This window comes from Triticum urartu, chromosome 5 (assembly GCF_003073215.2).
Source record: "Triticum urartu cultivar G1812 chromosome 5, Tu2.1, whole genome shotgun sequence".
In the NCBI taxonomy this organism is placed as follows: domain Eukaryota; kingdom Viridiplantae; phylum Streptophyta; class Magnoliopsida; order Poales; family Poaceae; genus Triticum; species Triticum urartu.
In genome coordinates, this window is record NC_053026.1 from 452,542,085 (window position 1) to 452,555,829 (window position 13,745).

The following is a 13,745-nucleotide window of genomic DNA, read 5'->3' on the forward strand; positions in this document are numbered from 1 at the left end:
GAATTGGAAGAACACGCTTTAATAAAGGCATCTTTGGAAGCACGCATCCTAGCGGTTCTTTCCTTGCACTCATCAATGGAAATTCTCATGGCTTTGAGAGACTCATTGATATCATGCTTAGGAGGAATAGATCTAAGCTTTAAAGAATCAATCTCAAGAGAAATTCTATCAACGTTCCTAGCCAAATCATCAACTTTAATCCATTTCTCTTCAAGCAAAGCATTAAAATTCTTTTGTGAATTCATAAACTCTTTAACACTAATCTCAAATTCAGAGGGCATCTTATTATAATTTCCATAAGAGTTGTTGTAGGAATTCCCATAATTATTAGAAGGATTACTAGGATATGGCCTAGGATTAAAATTCCCTCTATAAGCGTTGTTACCAAAATTATTCCTACCAACAAAATTCACATCCATAGATTCATTGTTATTCTCAATCAAAGTAGACAAAGGCATATCATTAGGATCAGAAGAAACACTCTTAGTAGCAAATAATTTCATAAGTTCATCCATCTTTCCACTCAACACATTGAATTTCTTCTATCGCATGCACTTTTTTATTAGAAGATCTTTCAGTATGCCATTGAGAATAATTAACCATAATATTATCTAGGAGTTTAGTAGCATCTCCTAAAGTGATTTCCATAAAAGTGCCTCCCGCGGCCGAATCTAAAAGATTTCTAGAAGCAAAATTCAATCCGGCAAAAATTTGTATAATCATCCACAAATTCAAACCATGAGTAGGGCAATTACGTATCATTAATTTCATTCTCTCCCAAGCTTGTGCAACATGTTCATGATCAAGTTGCTTAAAATTCATAATATCGTTTCTAAGAGAGATGATCTTAGCGGGAGGAAAATACTTAGAGATAAAAGCATCTTTGCACTTGTTCCATGAATCAATACTATTCTTAGGCAAAGACGAAAACCAAGCTTTAGCACGATCTCTAAGCGAAAAAGGAAATAGCTTCAATTTAACGACATCATTATCGACATCTTTTTTCTTTTGCATATCACATAAATCAACGAAGCTATTCAGATGAGTAGCGGCATCTTCACTAGGAAGGCCGGCGATTGATCTTTCATAACAAGATTCAACAAAGCAGTATTAATTTCACAAGATTCAGCATCGGTAAGAGGAGCAATCGGAGTGCTAAGGAAATCATTATTATTGGTATTGGTGAAGTCACACAATTTAGTATTATCTTGAGCCATCGCGACAAACAAGCAAACTACACACAAGCAAACAAAAGCAAACGGCAAAAGAGGCAAATAGAGAGGGAGGATAGAGAGAGAGAGGGCGAATAAAGGCAAGGGTTGGGGGGAGAGGAAAACGAGAGGCAAATGGCAAATAATGTAATGCGAGAGATAGGGATTGTGATGGGTACTTGGTATGTTGACTTTTGCGTAGACTCCGCAACGGCGCCAGAAATCCTTCTTGCTACGTCTTGAGCTTGCGTTGGTTTTCCCCGAAGAGGAAGGGATGATGCAGCAGAGTAGCGTAAGTATTTCCCTCAGTTTTTGAGAACCAAGGTATCAATCCAGTAGGAGGCCACGCTCAAGTCCCTCGTACCTGCACAAAACGATAGCTACTCGCAACCAACGCGATTAGGGGTTGTCAATCCCTTCACGGTCACTTACGAGAGTGAGATCTGATAGATATAATATTTTTGGTAAGATGCAAAGTAAAAAGTAAAGGCAAAGTAAAAAGCAAAGCAAGATTAAAGTGATGGAGATTGATATGATGAGAATAGACCCGGGGGCCATAGGTTTCACTAGTGGCTTCTCTCAAGAGCATAAGTATTCTACGGTGGGTGAACAAATTACTGTTGAGCAATTGACAGAATTGAGCATAGTTATGAGAATATCTAGGCATGGTCATGTATATAGGCATCACGTCCGTGACAAGTAGAAACGATTCTGCATCTACTACTATTACTCCACTCATCGACCGCTATCCAGCATGCATCTAGAGTATTAAGTTAAAAACAGAGTAACGCCTTAAGCAAGATGACATGATGTAGAGAGATAAATTCATGCAATATGAAATAAACCCCATCTTGTTATCCTCGATGGCAACGATACAATACGTGCCTTGCTGCCCCTTCTGTCACTGGGAAAGGACACCGCAAGATCGAACCCAAAGCTAAGCACTTCTCCCATCAATCTAGTAGGCCAAACCAAACTGATAATTTTCGAAGAGACTTGCAAAGATAACCAATCATACATAAAAGAATTCAGAGAAGATTCAAATATTATCATAGATAGACTTGATCATAAACCCACAATTCATCGGTCTCAACAAACACACCGCAAAAAGAAGATTACATCGAATAGATCTCCACAAGAGAGGGGGAGAATGTATTGAGATCAAAGAGAGAGAAGAAGCCATCTAGCTACTAACTATGGACCCGAAGGTCTGAGGTAAACTACTCACACTTCATCGGAGAGGCTATGATGATGTAGAAGCCCTCCGTGTATGACGGCCCTCTTCCGGCGGAGCTCCGGAACAGGCCCCCAAGATGGGATCTCGTGGATACAGAAAGTTGCGGCGGTGGAATTAGGTTTTTGGCTCCTGTTCTGATCGTTTGGGGGTACGTGTGTATATATAGGAGGAAGGAGTACGCCGGAGGAGCACCGAGGGGCCCACAAGGCAGGGGGCGCGCCCTAGGGGGGGGCGCCCCCACCCTCGTGACCGCCTCTTTTGTTCCTTGGAGCAGGGTCCAAGTCTCCTGGATCACGTTCGGTGAGAAAATCACGTTCCCGAAGGTTTTATTCCGTTTGGACTCCGTTTGATATTTCGTTTCTTCGAAACATTAAAATAGGCAAAAAAACAACAATTCTGGGCTGGACCTCCGGTTAATAGGTTAGTCCCAAAAATAATATAAAAGTGGAAAATAAAGCCCAATATAGTCCAAAACAGTAGATAATATAGCATGGAGCAATCAAAAATTATAGATACGTTGGAGACGTATCACCCCCTCTGTGTGCGAGGGACGTGGCAAAATAGCCTTTTCCACAGCTCGAAGTGAGCCTCGCAGCCCAGGAACAAGAGAGCAACATAGCCGGCGATATGTAGGATGGAGGCGGGGGTGAAATTGTGTAATTGGAGGCCGTAGAACTCCAGGAGCCCGCGGAGGAACGGATGAATTGGAAATTTGAGTCCCCTTAATAAATAGGGAACAAGGCAGACCCGTTCCCCCATAGAGGGACATGGAAAGCTCTCCGCTTGCTCCCCGCCATTGTAGGTGGCAAGCCCGGCTCGAACGGGCACCATATACGCTGGAGGGAGAAATCCCTTAGTCTGCAGTTCGACTAATCGACTGTGTGGGACTAAACACCTCTCCCAATCACCGGGCTTAGGGCTTCGGGGGTGGGAGGAGGAGTTGCGGAGGTCGGCCATGCTGGAATGGATCTTTCCGGAACGCGCTCTAATGGATTCTCGCTGGGGGAGGATGGTATGGATCGGATCTAAGGATCCCCATCCCTTTAATAGACAATTTATTTATCTGGCTAGGGGGCGAATGTAAAAACACCCTGGAGCCTCGTATTCATTCAACGCGTGGGAGAAAGCCCTTATTGGGCACAGAAGCCAAGAGGTCCAAACATTTATGGGACCGGACACTGCTTTACAAACGTTCGAAAGATGGAGAGGAAACCGCCTTGCAATGCCGAAGACAACACTGCGCGCCAGACTCATCGTCATTGAAGCCTGGTTCGGGGGCTACTGAGGGAGTTCTGGATTAGGGGGTATCCGGACAGCCAGATTATATCCTTTGGCCGGACTGTTAGACTATGAAGATACAAGATTGAAGACTTCGTCTCGTGTCTGGATGGGATTCTACTTGGCGTGGAACGCAAGCTAGGCAATACGGATATGTATATCTCCTCCTTTGTAACCGACCTTGTGTAACCCTAGCCCCCTCTGGTGTCTATATAAACCGGAGGGTTTTAGTCCGTAGGACAACATACAATCATACCATAGGCTAGCTTCTAGGGTTTAGCCTCTCCGATCTCGTGGTAGATCAACTCTTGTAATACTCATATCATCAAGAATAAATCAAGCAGGACGTAGGGTTTTACCTCCATCAAGAGGGCCCGAACCTGGGTAAAACATCATGTCCCCTGCCTCCTGTTACCATCCGCCTTAGACGCACAGTTCGGGACCCCCTACCCGAGATCCACCGGTTTTGACACCGACAACGGGGATGTCGGACAGCTCGATGTGGAAGTAGCTGAGGCCCTCAATCCCGTGTCCGTACATCATCAACTCCTCCGCCACCGGACGGTGGGGGCAAAGGAAGGCCGGGTGGTTTGGGTCCGAGCAGAGGTAGTAGCACTTGGGGCGTGCAGAAGCCACCTGGGAGTGGCCGGAGAGGCCACAGTTGAAGCACTTGACGAGGTCGGAGGAGCGGTCATCGGGGAGGAGAGCGGTCGTAGTCGAGGCAGCCGGGTCACGGGCAGAGCCATTGGTGAGCCCAAGGCCGCACTTCTTCTTGCGCTTGCCACCAGGACGACCCCGGCCCGCACCATTGCCGGGCGGGGGGAAGTTCGGTTCCCCCCAAGGTGGCTGGTATCGGCGCATCGTGGAGGTAGAGGGAGGGGTGCTTGCTGGCCTTGCGAGCGGGCTGGGGAACGGGGCCTGCCGCCATGAGCAGGGGAGCGGCTGGGCTCCTGCCGACGCGCCGGAGATGGCGACCAGCGACGGTCTCGCGCCAATCCGCGGCCGGGGCCGGCGAGCAGGAGCGGGATCGCCCACGACGGTTAGCCCGGGGAGGAGAGCGGCGGGGAGGGGAGCGGTGGTCGTCGCGGAGAGGGGACCGGCGGTCGCCGCGGGAGGAGAAGTGCGGCGAAGATCGGCCTCATGGCGGAGCGAGTCGGGGGAGGGGCGGATGGGCTCGCGCCTCTCATCCACACAGGGTGTGTCGGGCCGGCGGTCATCGGCGCAACGTTTGGGGAGCGGCCTTGTGTCGTTCCAGTCATGAGGCATGGCGGTCGGCGGCGAATGCGGTGGCGAAGGAAGGGGGAGCGAGGTGCTGGCGGCGGGAGGAGAATGGGTGAGGGTTAGGTCTCGCGGAGGCTGAGTGGGGGGACAGGGAAAACACACCGGGGGCCAAATAGGCCGGATGGCAGGGCTGGTCGGCCCACCAGATCCGAGGGCCAGATTGGGCTGGAAAGCGGTGGTAATGGCCCAGGTCCGTGGCCCAGTCCCTGGCACAGCAAGGATGCGGCCCGCAGTCGCGCGGCCCAGCCAACGCCGCGGGGTGGCAGCGGCTAGGGTTTCCCCTAGGGCTGCGACCACCGCCGCGGCTGCGGCCAACGCCGGCGCAGAAGCCTCAGAGGACCAGGGGTGGCGACGGGGATGGTTAGGCGAGCACCGGAGCGAGGGAGGAGGCGAACGAGGCGATGAAAGGTCAGAAGGGCGAGGTGTGGACGATCACCGGCGATGACACCGCCGTCGGGGGAGGAGTGACCCGAGCGCCAGGAGGAGCCGCCGGACGCCATGAGCACCGAGCGCGACCAAGATCGGACCGCCCCGTGACGCCCCACGCCGGAGCGCGGTGGCGGCGAGCGGTCCGGGGTCCAAGTCCGACCCTTTGGCGTGGAGTCGGGAGGAGGGGGAAGCGAGGCTAGCCGGCGAGCATGAGGGGGGGAGGGACCACCCTGCCGCGGCGAGTCGACCATCGCCGGACGCGGCACAGCTCGGCGAGCCGGAGGCTCGCTCCGGACGATAGGACGGCCAACGGCGGTGTCATCATCCTCCGCCACATCAGCCTAGCGCGGCGGTGGCTCCTCCACGACGGGGGCGGCAACGCACAGGAGGGCAGGGCAGCAGCCAACAGGGATGGGGTGTCGGGAGGCAGGAGGCGGGGACCGGCGCAGGGTAGGACGGCGAAGGAGGCGTCAAGAGCGACCCGGCCGCGGGCGGCGCGGCGCCAGCGGTGTCGCGGGACCAGGACTCCATCCACGGAAGGAGCATATTTTCGTCATCTTGTACTTTCAACACAGCATCATCCTTCTTGTCGTTTATCCTTCACTTGAGGGTTGATAAGCATCTGATCAAGATCCTCTCACTCTTTTCATACTTGCACGAATCTTGGTTCTAGGCCGGACGGTTCTAGTTATTCATCGACCATCGTAAAACTATATAGAAATGTATGTTATCCTACAATACTTTGAAAGCTATGTGTGGATCCGCATAAATTACTCTTGTACTTGTGAACCAAACCATAGAGTATGCAAAAGTTGTTTCCATTTTCGATTTCTACTTCATAACCGCTTATATGTGTAAAAAGAAAGCTACTGCATGACAAGGGCATGGTCATGAAATTTTACCTTCAAGATTTTGAAGTATGACTGGTCAACTTTGAGGACAATATGTAAGTCTTAGGGAAACAGAAACAACAACTTCGTCCAGATTTGGTAATGGTGAAAGCGTCACCAAAGTTTGCTTTTTAGATCGGAGCACCGATAGTTGCCTACACAATTAAGATTGATCAATCAGAAACATAATACAAAGACACTTGAAAGAAAACAGTAATAATACTGGAAAAAAACAAAAAATAGGAGTTTCCGTTCGATGCGAAGTTTTGGACACTGTTTTTATAGAGAGTAATAAGTATAACCAGGAGAATACTGTCTCCGGCAAAGGAATTTTGTGACAAGCAAAGGAGAGCAGCGGCAATACCACCTCCATATCCCAACATAAAAGTCTTTCGTTGATCTTTTTGTTTGCTCATTGGGACCGAGCTCCAGTAGCGCAAATCTTCCTTCAACTTGGACGTCCTTTTCGGGGGCCAAGGTTGACATCTCTCAGGTGAACTTGTTCTGTTTTGTGATTCGAGAGAAGGAGGGAGGGAGGATCGAAGGACGGGGGTGATTCCTGACGTGCTCCGATATCTGTCCGCGCAAAGGAATCCAGCAAGGCAATCAAAAAGTAAACTTCACGGACATGGAGGAGTTTGACATGGACACACGGACACGGTGGAGTTCAAGATGGATTCGAGCTGCAGATAAAGTAAAAGGATACTTTTAATTTTATTTTTCAAGAATAATTCCCCGAGGGTGTTATTTTGATGCCAATTTTCTTCTGAGGGATTTTCTCGCCAATTTTCGTGTTACCAAAAATACTTAATTAGGATTGCTTAACTCGTTCGCTATCAGCTGATTTTGGCGAACACTCTCTATTTATTTATTTTTGAAAAACAACACACCCAAGGTTTACGTGTTGTGTAGGGTTCGGACCCGCCGGCAAGGGGGGCTTACCACTCGACTTAGTGGAGTTTTTGTGAACATTTGGGACCGAAAACTGCTATATGTTATTTAAAACTAAATTTTGTTCAAAATTCAATTTTCTATTAAAAAATTCGAAAGTCCTGATCTTTGCATTTTTTAAACGAAAAAAATCCCTACACCCTCCTCCATCTATATAGGGCCTAATGCGTTTTCGAGGCTAACTTTGACCAAATATTAGAGCAATAATATATGACATGCAACTTACACAAAGCACACCGTTAAATTCGTGTGTGAACGGAGCTTTCAATGATATAATTTTCACATTGTGCATGTCATGTACTATTAATCTTGTCGATAGTCAAAGGCGGTCTTAAAAAACGCATTAGGCCCTATATAGATGGAAGGAGGGAGTACTTTTTTTAGGGTTTTTTCGCCGAACTTCCCTATGCAAATTTTATTTATAGGTAGCATCTCATTTTTTATTTTTATTTTTTATTGTAGGTACCATGTCAATTTTATTATAAGTCACTGGTAGTTTTTATTATTAAGAGATAGGCAATTAGTATTAACATAGCATTTTTTATCATCAAGAGGACGGCAGTTTATTATTAAGAGCATGGCATTTTTATTATTAATAACATGGTATTCTTATTAATAGAAAGATGGCATATTATTATTAACTGGATGATAGTTTTATTATTGAGAACATGTAATTTTCATTATTTGTTGACACAACATTTTTATTATTAGAAGGATGGCAATTTAACTATCAACAGGTTGCCATTTTTATTATATAGAGCATGGCATTTTCATCATTAGGAAGATGGTAGTTTAATTATTAACAAGATGGCAGTTTTATTATATAGAGCATGGCATTTTTCATTATTGTGGACATGGCATTTTTATTATTAGGAGGGTGACAATGTTTATTTCTTTATTGGCATGGCAAAAAAATTGCATTTACACACCATTTTTATATGAATTTTTCTACAATGGTGCAACTCAAGCAAAAAAAGTTACATCATAGCATTTTGTATTTTTGGTCCATGGCATTTTCATTTTTTTCATAAGAAATGCATTGTTTTTTTTGTTCACGGCATTTTTGTTAAGAGGATGGCATTATTAATTTGTAGTGGTATAGCAGTTTATAAGAAACAAAATTATAAGAAATGTATTTTCTTATGTTGAAGGCATGATATTTTTTACTTTTAGTGGCATGACAATTTTTTTAACACAGTACAATCAAAGTCGCTTGCATACATTAGCATACACTCACCTACAGAAGACTTAGCCGGCACGTCAATCGTCATCCTCCTAACCATCCAAACTCCATCCACGTCTCTATTTTATTTGCCTTGCCAAACTTCCATAAAAACAGTAATGGTCAACTTGTTGCCAAAATTGGGTCACATTCTTTTTGCCTAAACCAAGCACGGTTTGGTCCATGAGCCTACAACTCGACTTAGGATCAAACACCGTTTCCAAAAGAAGACTTAGGTTCAAACACCATCCGATCGGCCGAGCTGTCATGTGCGCACCACCTGACATATGGCTGAGTTCTATGGTGTGGAGTGCATCACGCGGTAGCGCGTCCATTTTCTTTTGCAAGTGTCAAAATTGGCATGAGACATAGGAGTATTAAGTATGAGCCAAACACTCATGGTTATTCGCCTGAAATGTTAATGCCAACAACGATTTATGGGCAAAGCGTGTCATGGTGAACTTCTCCACTTCTATCCATCTTTGTGGGTCGGCAATTGATTTCCAGCAGAATCCGCAAAATATGGATTACCACAAGTGTTAATGGAGGTGTTCGCCAAAAACTAAGAAAGCTCCAACGCCCACGCTCAAACTCAAAAACCGCAAAATACAGCCTTCCAAAGTTCCTTGCGCGTGGGACCTGTATGTCATTAGCTAACTCTTTTCTTCCCTGATTCCCCAACCCACCCATGCACAACACGCGTAAATTTGACTTCTAGCGATAACATGTTCATATAAGTTAGAACTACAAATAATTTCATTCATAACTAGGGCGAAAAATGAGTCGCGCTTTGACTTGTATTACATATAGAAAGTTGAATAAACTAAACTAACTAAAATAGTTACAACGGCAGCGGGACTTGTCAGCGTTGGACATGTCGATGTGGAACGGCATTGGCAGCCTCAATTTTGCGGAAGCGGGCTAGGCTGGCCACATCCCGCAATGCACAGCCGAAGGCATTGTGGGCCTCCATTACGCGTAAACGGGCCAAGGCGGCCTCGTCCAGGGGCGGAGCAAGGTAGAGCTAGCCGGTGTCACTGGCACCGAGTCCAATTTGCACTTGCTTAATGTAGTCAATTGATTTAGTGTGTAGGTCATTGAATTGTTTGACAGACATGGCCAAGGCGGCCTCGTCCAGGGGCGGAGCAAGGTAGAGCTAGCCGGTGTCACTGGCACCGAGTCCAATTTGCACTTGCTTAATGTAATTAATTGATTTAGTGTTTAGGTCATTGAATTGTTTGACAGACAGGTATATGCTCTTCTATGTGGACACGGGTAATTTTCAGTTTGGGCTCGCCCTGGCCTTGTCTCACTCCGGCCATGCACCTCATCGGCATCAACACCGGATGTGTGGTCCCAAAATGGCGGCCCCTCCCAACGTCCATCTTCCGAGCAGCCTCCACGGCGGGCGCGTGGTCGGCCCACCACTCTTCCTCGTCATACACCGCTTCCTCCTGCCCCTGCCCCTTTTTCTCATGCTTGATGAGTGAGGTTTTGCTTGATGTTGGCGGCCATGGGGTTGCGACGTGCCATTGAGCAGAGTGGAGAAGTGAAGTGGAAGTTGCCGCGGAGGGAAGTGGAGGTGATGTGTCGGCCTTTTAGGGTGGTTTTGGGACCAAAACACCGTATCGGTTATGATGATGATGAACCACATGACAGAGAGTTTTTGTGGCACACAGGTGCGGGGGCACTGAGTCCCTCGTGCGTGCTTTTGCTTTTGCCTTTTGATTTTCGATGTTTCATAATTTTGAACAAAAAGTCCAAATTAAATTGTGTTTTTGTATTCATATTTTTTCGTGACCATGGCTTTCAAACAAGATCCATTTTGAATACATTTGGAGGAGTTCTTTAAAAAAAATATCCGTTGAGTTTTAACATTTTAAACTTAGTGTGAGTGATCGACAAAATCACAAATTTTGTATAAAACAATCGCTTGAATTTTCAACTCTAAAACTTGTATGAGGGACCGAAAAAATCGCAAGTTTCAACTATTAAAAGTTACTATTCCCTCGCGCGGGATGCAACTACTTTGCAAATCACAGAACAAATCGGATGGCTGGGGAGGGCTTGGCAGGTGCGTGCTAAACCACATACCACGCATCTATCAGGCTTTTGCCGTCATGGGTTTATTACGGGGCAGTTAGTAGAGTGATTATGAGTGGCTCACATTACTGCATCGCCGTTTCAACTCAGCAGGTCGAACGTGCAAGGCAACGGAACCACTACAACCTTTTCAGTGGACGGGCAACCAAATCTGCTGACTGACCATGACCCACGACAAGTATCGTAGAGTACACAACAACAACACAGGAACGGATTAGCGTGGACGTCACTCTGCTTCCCCAGAAAGCGTTTGACTCCTTGCGTTGCGTAGTGCAGTTCGTGCGTCAAGCCAAACCGAAAAGCACATGCTGCCAAGTGCCAACTGCCAAGGCCAGACGCCGAGATTATCGCAACTCGCCGGATAACTATCCCGACCATCCATGTGCCTCCATGATGATGGAGCGCTAAACTAATGAGCAGTAATAAACAGGCACAAACGGAGGCATGATGGAGCACTAAACTAACGAGCAGTAATTTTTTCAACCAATGAGCGGTAATTAACAAAACGCAAAGGGAGGTAATTATCATCATCAATCTGTAAATATAATCTCTGCTAAAATATCGACATCATCGGAGCCAAGCAACAAACGGGAATTAATCCAGCAGAAAATCAATGCAAATCGACCGGCCCCGGAATCTCCTCTTCGCGGACGGCATGCCGCTGTGCGGGGGATCGATCCCCAGGGCGCGGCGGACCGCCGGGGCCGGAGGGGATCCATCCCATGCCGTGCTGCTGGCAGAGTAGATCCCGGGGGAGGGAGGGAGCCCTCTGGGCTCTAGTAGTAGGCGGGCGGGGGCGCGAGGTTGAGGTGGCCGTAGGCGCGGTAGGAGGCGCCGTCCTGGAGGTGGATGCTGGAGGAGAGCTTGTGGAAGCCGCGGGTGTAGACGCCGAAGCCGAAGACGAGGCCGACGGCGATGAGCACGAGGATTATGAGCATGCAGATGCAGCACGCCTTGCTCGGGCAGCAGCACATCTTGCTGATCTCGGCCGCCGGCTTCGGCTCCTGGCTCCGCTCCGAGGTAGGGGAAGGAAAAGGCGAGGCGCTTTTGCTGGGGCCGTGGGGGTGGGGGGTGGGGCTTTTGGGAGGCGTGCGTGACCGGCCGCGCGGCTGTTTATAGAGACCGCTCCGCTCCTGTGCTGGTTGGGTTGGGGGAATCGGGTTGGCTCGGTGTCGAGTCGCGGTGCGGTGCGGTCACGTCCGTGGTTTGGCTGGCGGTCGTGGCTGGCTTCGGTCCGGTGCCACTTTTCAAGGGCAAGGTGGTGGCGGTGGTGCTGGACGTGGACACCGTTGCGGTTCCAGAGACGGGAACGGCACGGTTTTTACGAGGGTACCTGGTTGGTTCGGTGGGAGGTCGTTTCGGCTTCGGGCTTTGGTCCCACCGTGTCCGAGGATCGTCGGCCTTGCGCCCACGGGATCCAGCCAGGTGCCCGGTAGCAGGGCCCGGGAGCTCTGGTCGCTGCCGACCCCCTGGTGGGCCGGCCCGCTACACGCTGCACAGGGAACAAAAATGCAGCACATCGAACACAAATCGGTACAATCGGAAACCAGGATCCTACTTTTCCCTCCACGTCAGGGTTTTATCTTTCTCCCGGGGCGATTGCCGCCGCCGTCGAGTAGCGCTGCTTCCCTACCGCCGATCTCCCACCAGTTGTATCGCCGGGAACGAGGAGTGGTCGTGCGATCGTGCCTCGCCCGGGCCGTCTTCTGGCTGGTGGCGGAAAGCTAGGGTTCCACCTTGAAAACACCCGATCTGACTGAACTTCGGGTAAGAGATATCGATGGCGGCTGAGGGAGCCTCAGGCTCCTCAGGGATCAATGATGTGGAACGGACGATGGAGGAGCTGGGATTGAAAGAGGAGGACCTTGATGATGTGGTTTTTGATGAGGAAGATGCGCCGCCAGCCGAAGCTAGACGGATCGCGCTAGCAAAGGTCAATACCAGTAAGGCCTATAGTCAGACATGGTTCTATAGGAACATGCGATCAGCGTGGGATATTGCGCAGCAGGTGAAGTTCAGACCCCTAGAAGATAATCTCTACTCTGTTCAATTCTCGTGCTTGGGAGATTGGGAGAGGGTTATGCATGATGGCCCCTGGAACTTTCGAGGAGATGGGGTGATTATGGCACCGTATGATGGCATTACAAAACCGTCTACGATCAAGCTGGAGACGATTGATATTTGGATCCAGATCCACGACGTCCCTGACCTATATGCCCATCTGTTGGGGAATGTAGTAATTCTCCTACGCACACGCAAGATCATGGTGATGCATAAGAACGAGAGGGGAGAGTGTTGTCCATGTACCCTCGTAGACCGAAAGCGGAAGCGTTATCACAACGCGGTTGATGTAGTCGTACGTCTTCACGATCTGACCGATCAAGTACCGAACGTACGGCACCTCCGAGTTCAGCACACGACTCAGCTCGATGACGTCCCTCGAACTCCGATCCAGCCGAGTGTTGAGGGAGAGTTTCGTCAGCACGACGGCGTGGTGACGATGTTGATGTTCTACCGACGCAGGGCTTCGCCTAAGCACCGCTACAGAATTATCGAGATGTACTATGGTGGAGGGGGGCACCGCACACGGCTAAGAGATCAATGATCAATTGTTGTGTCTATGGGGTGCCCCCTGCCCCCGTATATAAAGGAGCAAGGGGGGTGCGGCCGGCCATAGGAGGCGGCGCGCCGGAGGAGTCCGACTCCCCCTCCTTTTTCCTAGTTGGATTAGGACTTGGGGGGAAGGAGGAGAGAGGGGAAAGGAAAGGGGGACGCCCCCCGCCCCCCCTCCTTGTCCAATCCGGACTTGGGGGGAGGGGCGCGTGGCTGCCGCTTGGCCGCCTCTCCTCTTCCTCCACTTGGTCCCATAAGGCCCAATAGCCTCCGGGGGGTTCCGATAACCCCTCCGGTACTCCGGTAAAATCACTATTTCACCCGGAACACTTCCGATATCCAAACATAGGCTTCCAAACTATCAATCTTCATGTCTCGGCCATTTTGAGACTCCTCGTCATGTTCGTGATCACACCCGGGACTCCGAACAACCTTCGGCACATCAAAACACATAAACTCATAATAAAACTGTCATCGTAACGTTAAGCGTGCGGACCCTACGGGTTCGAGAACTATGTAGACATGACCGA

At 49.0% G+C, this 13,745-nt stretch overlaps 1 protein-coding gene across 1 annotated transcript; it reads right to left on the reverse strand.

The window, feature by feature from the left end:
* Positions 1-11,099: 11,099 nt before the first annotated feature.
* LOC125556238 lies at positions 11,100-11,694 on the reverse strand. Its single transcript, XM_048719010.1, has one exon. The coding sequence runs from the start codon at positions 11,574-11,576 to the stop codon at positions 11,379-11,381; it is 198 nt and encodes a 65-aa protein (XP_048574967.1). The 5' UTR covers positions 11,577-11,694; the 3' UTR covers positions 11,100-11,378.
* Positions 11,695-13,745: the final 2,051 nt, after the last annotated feature.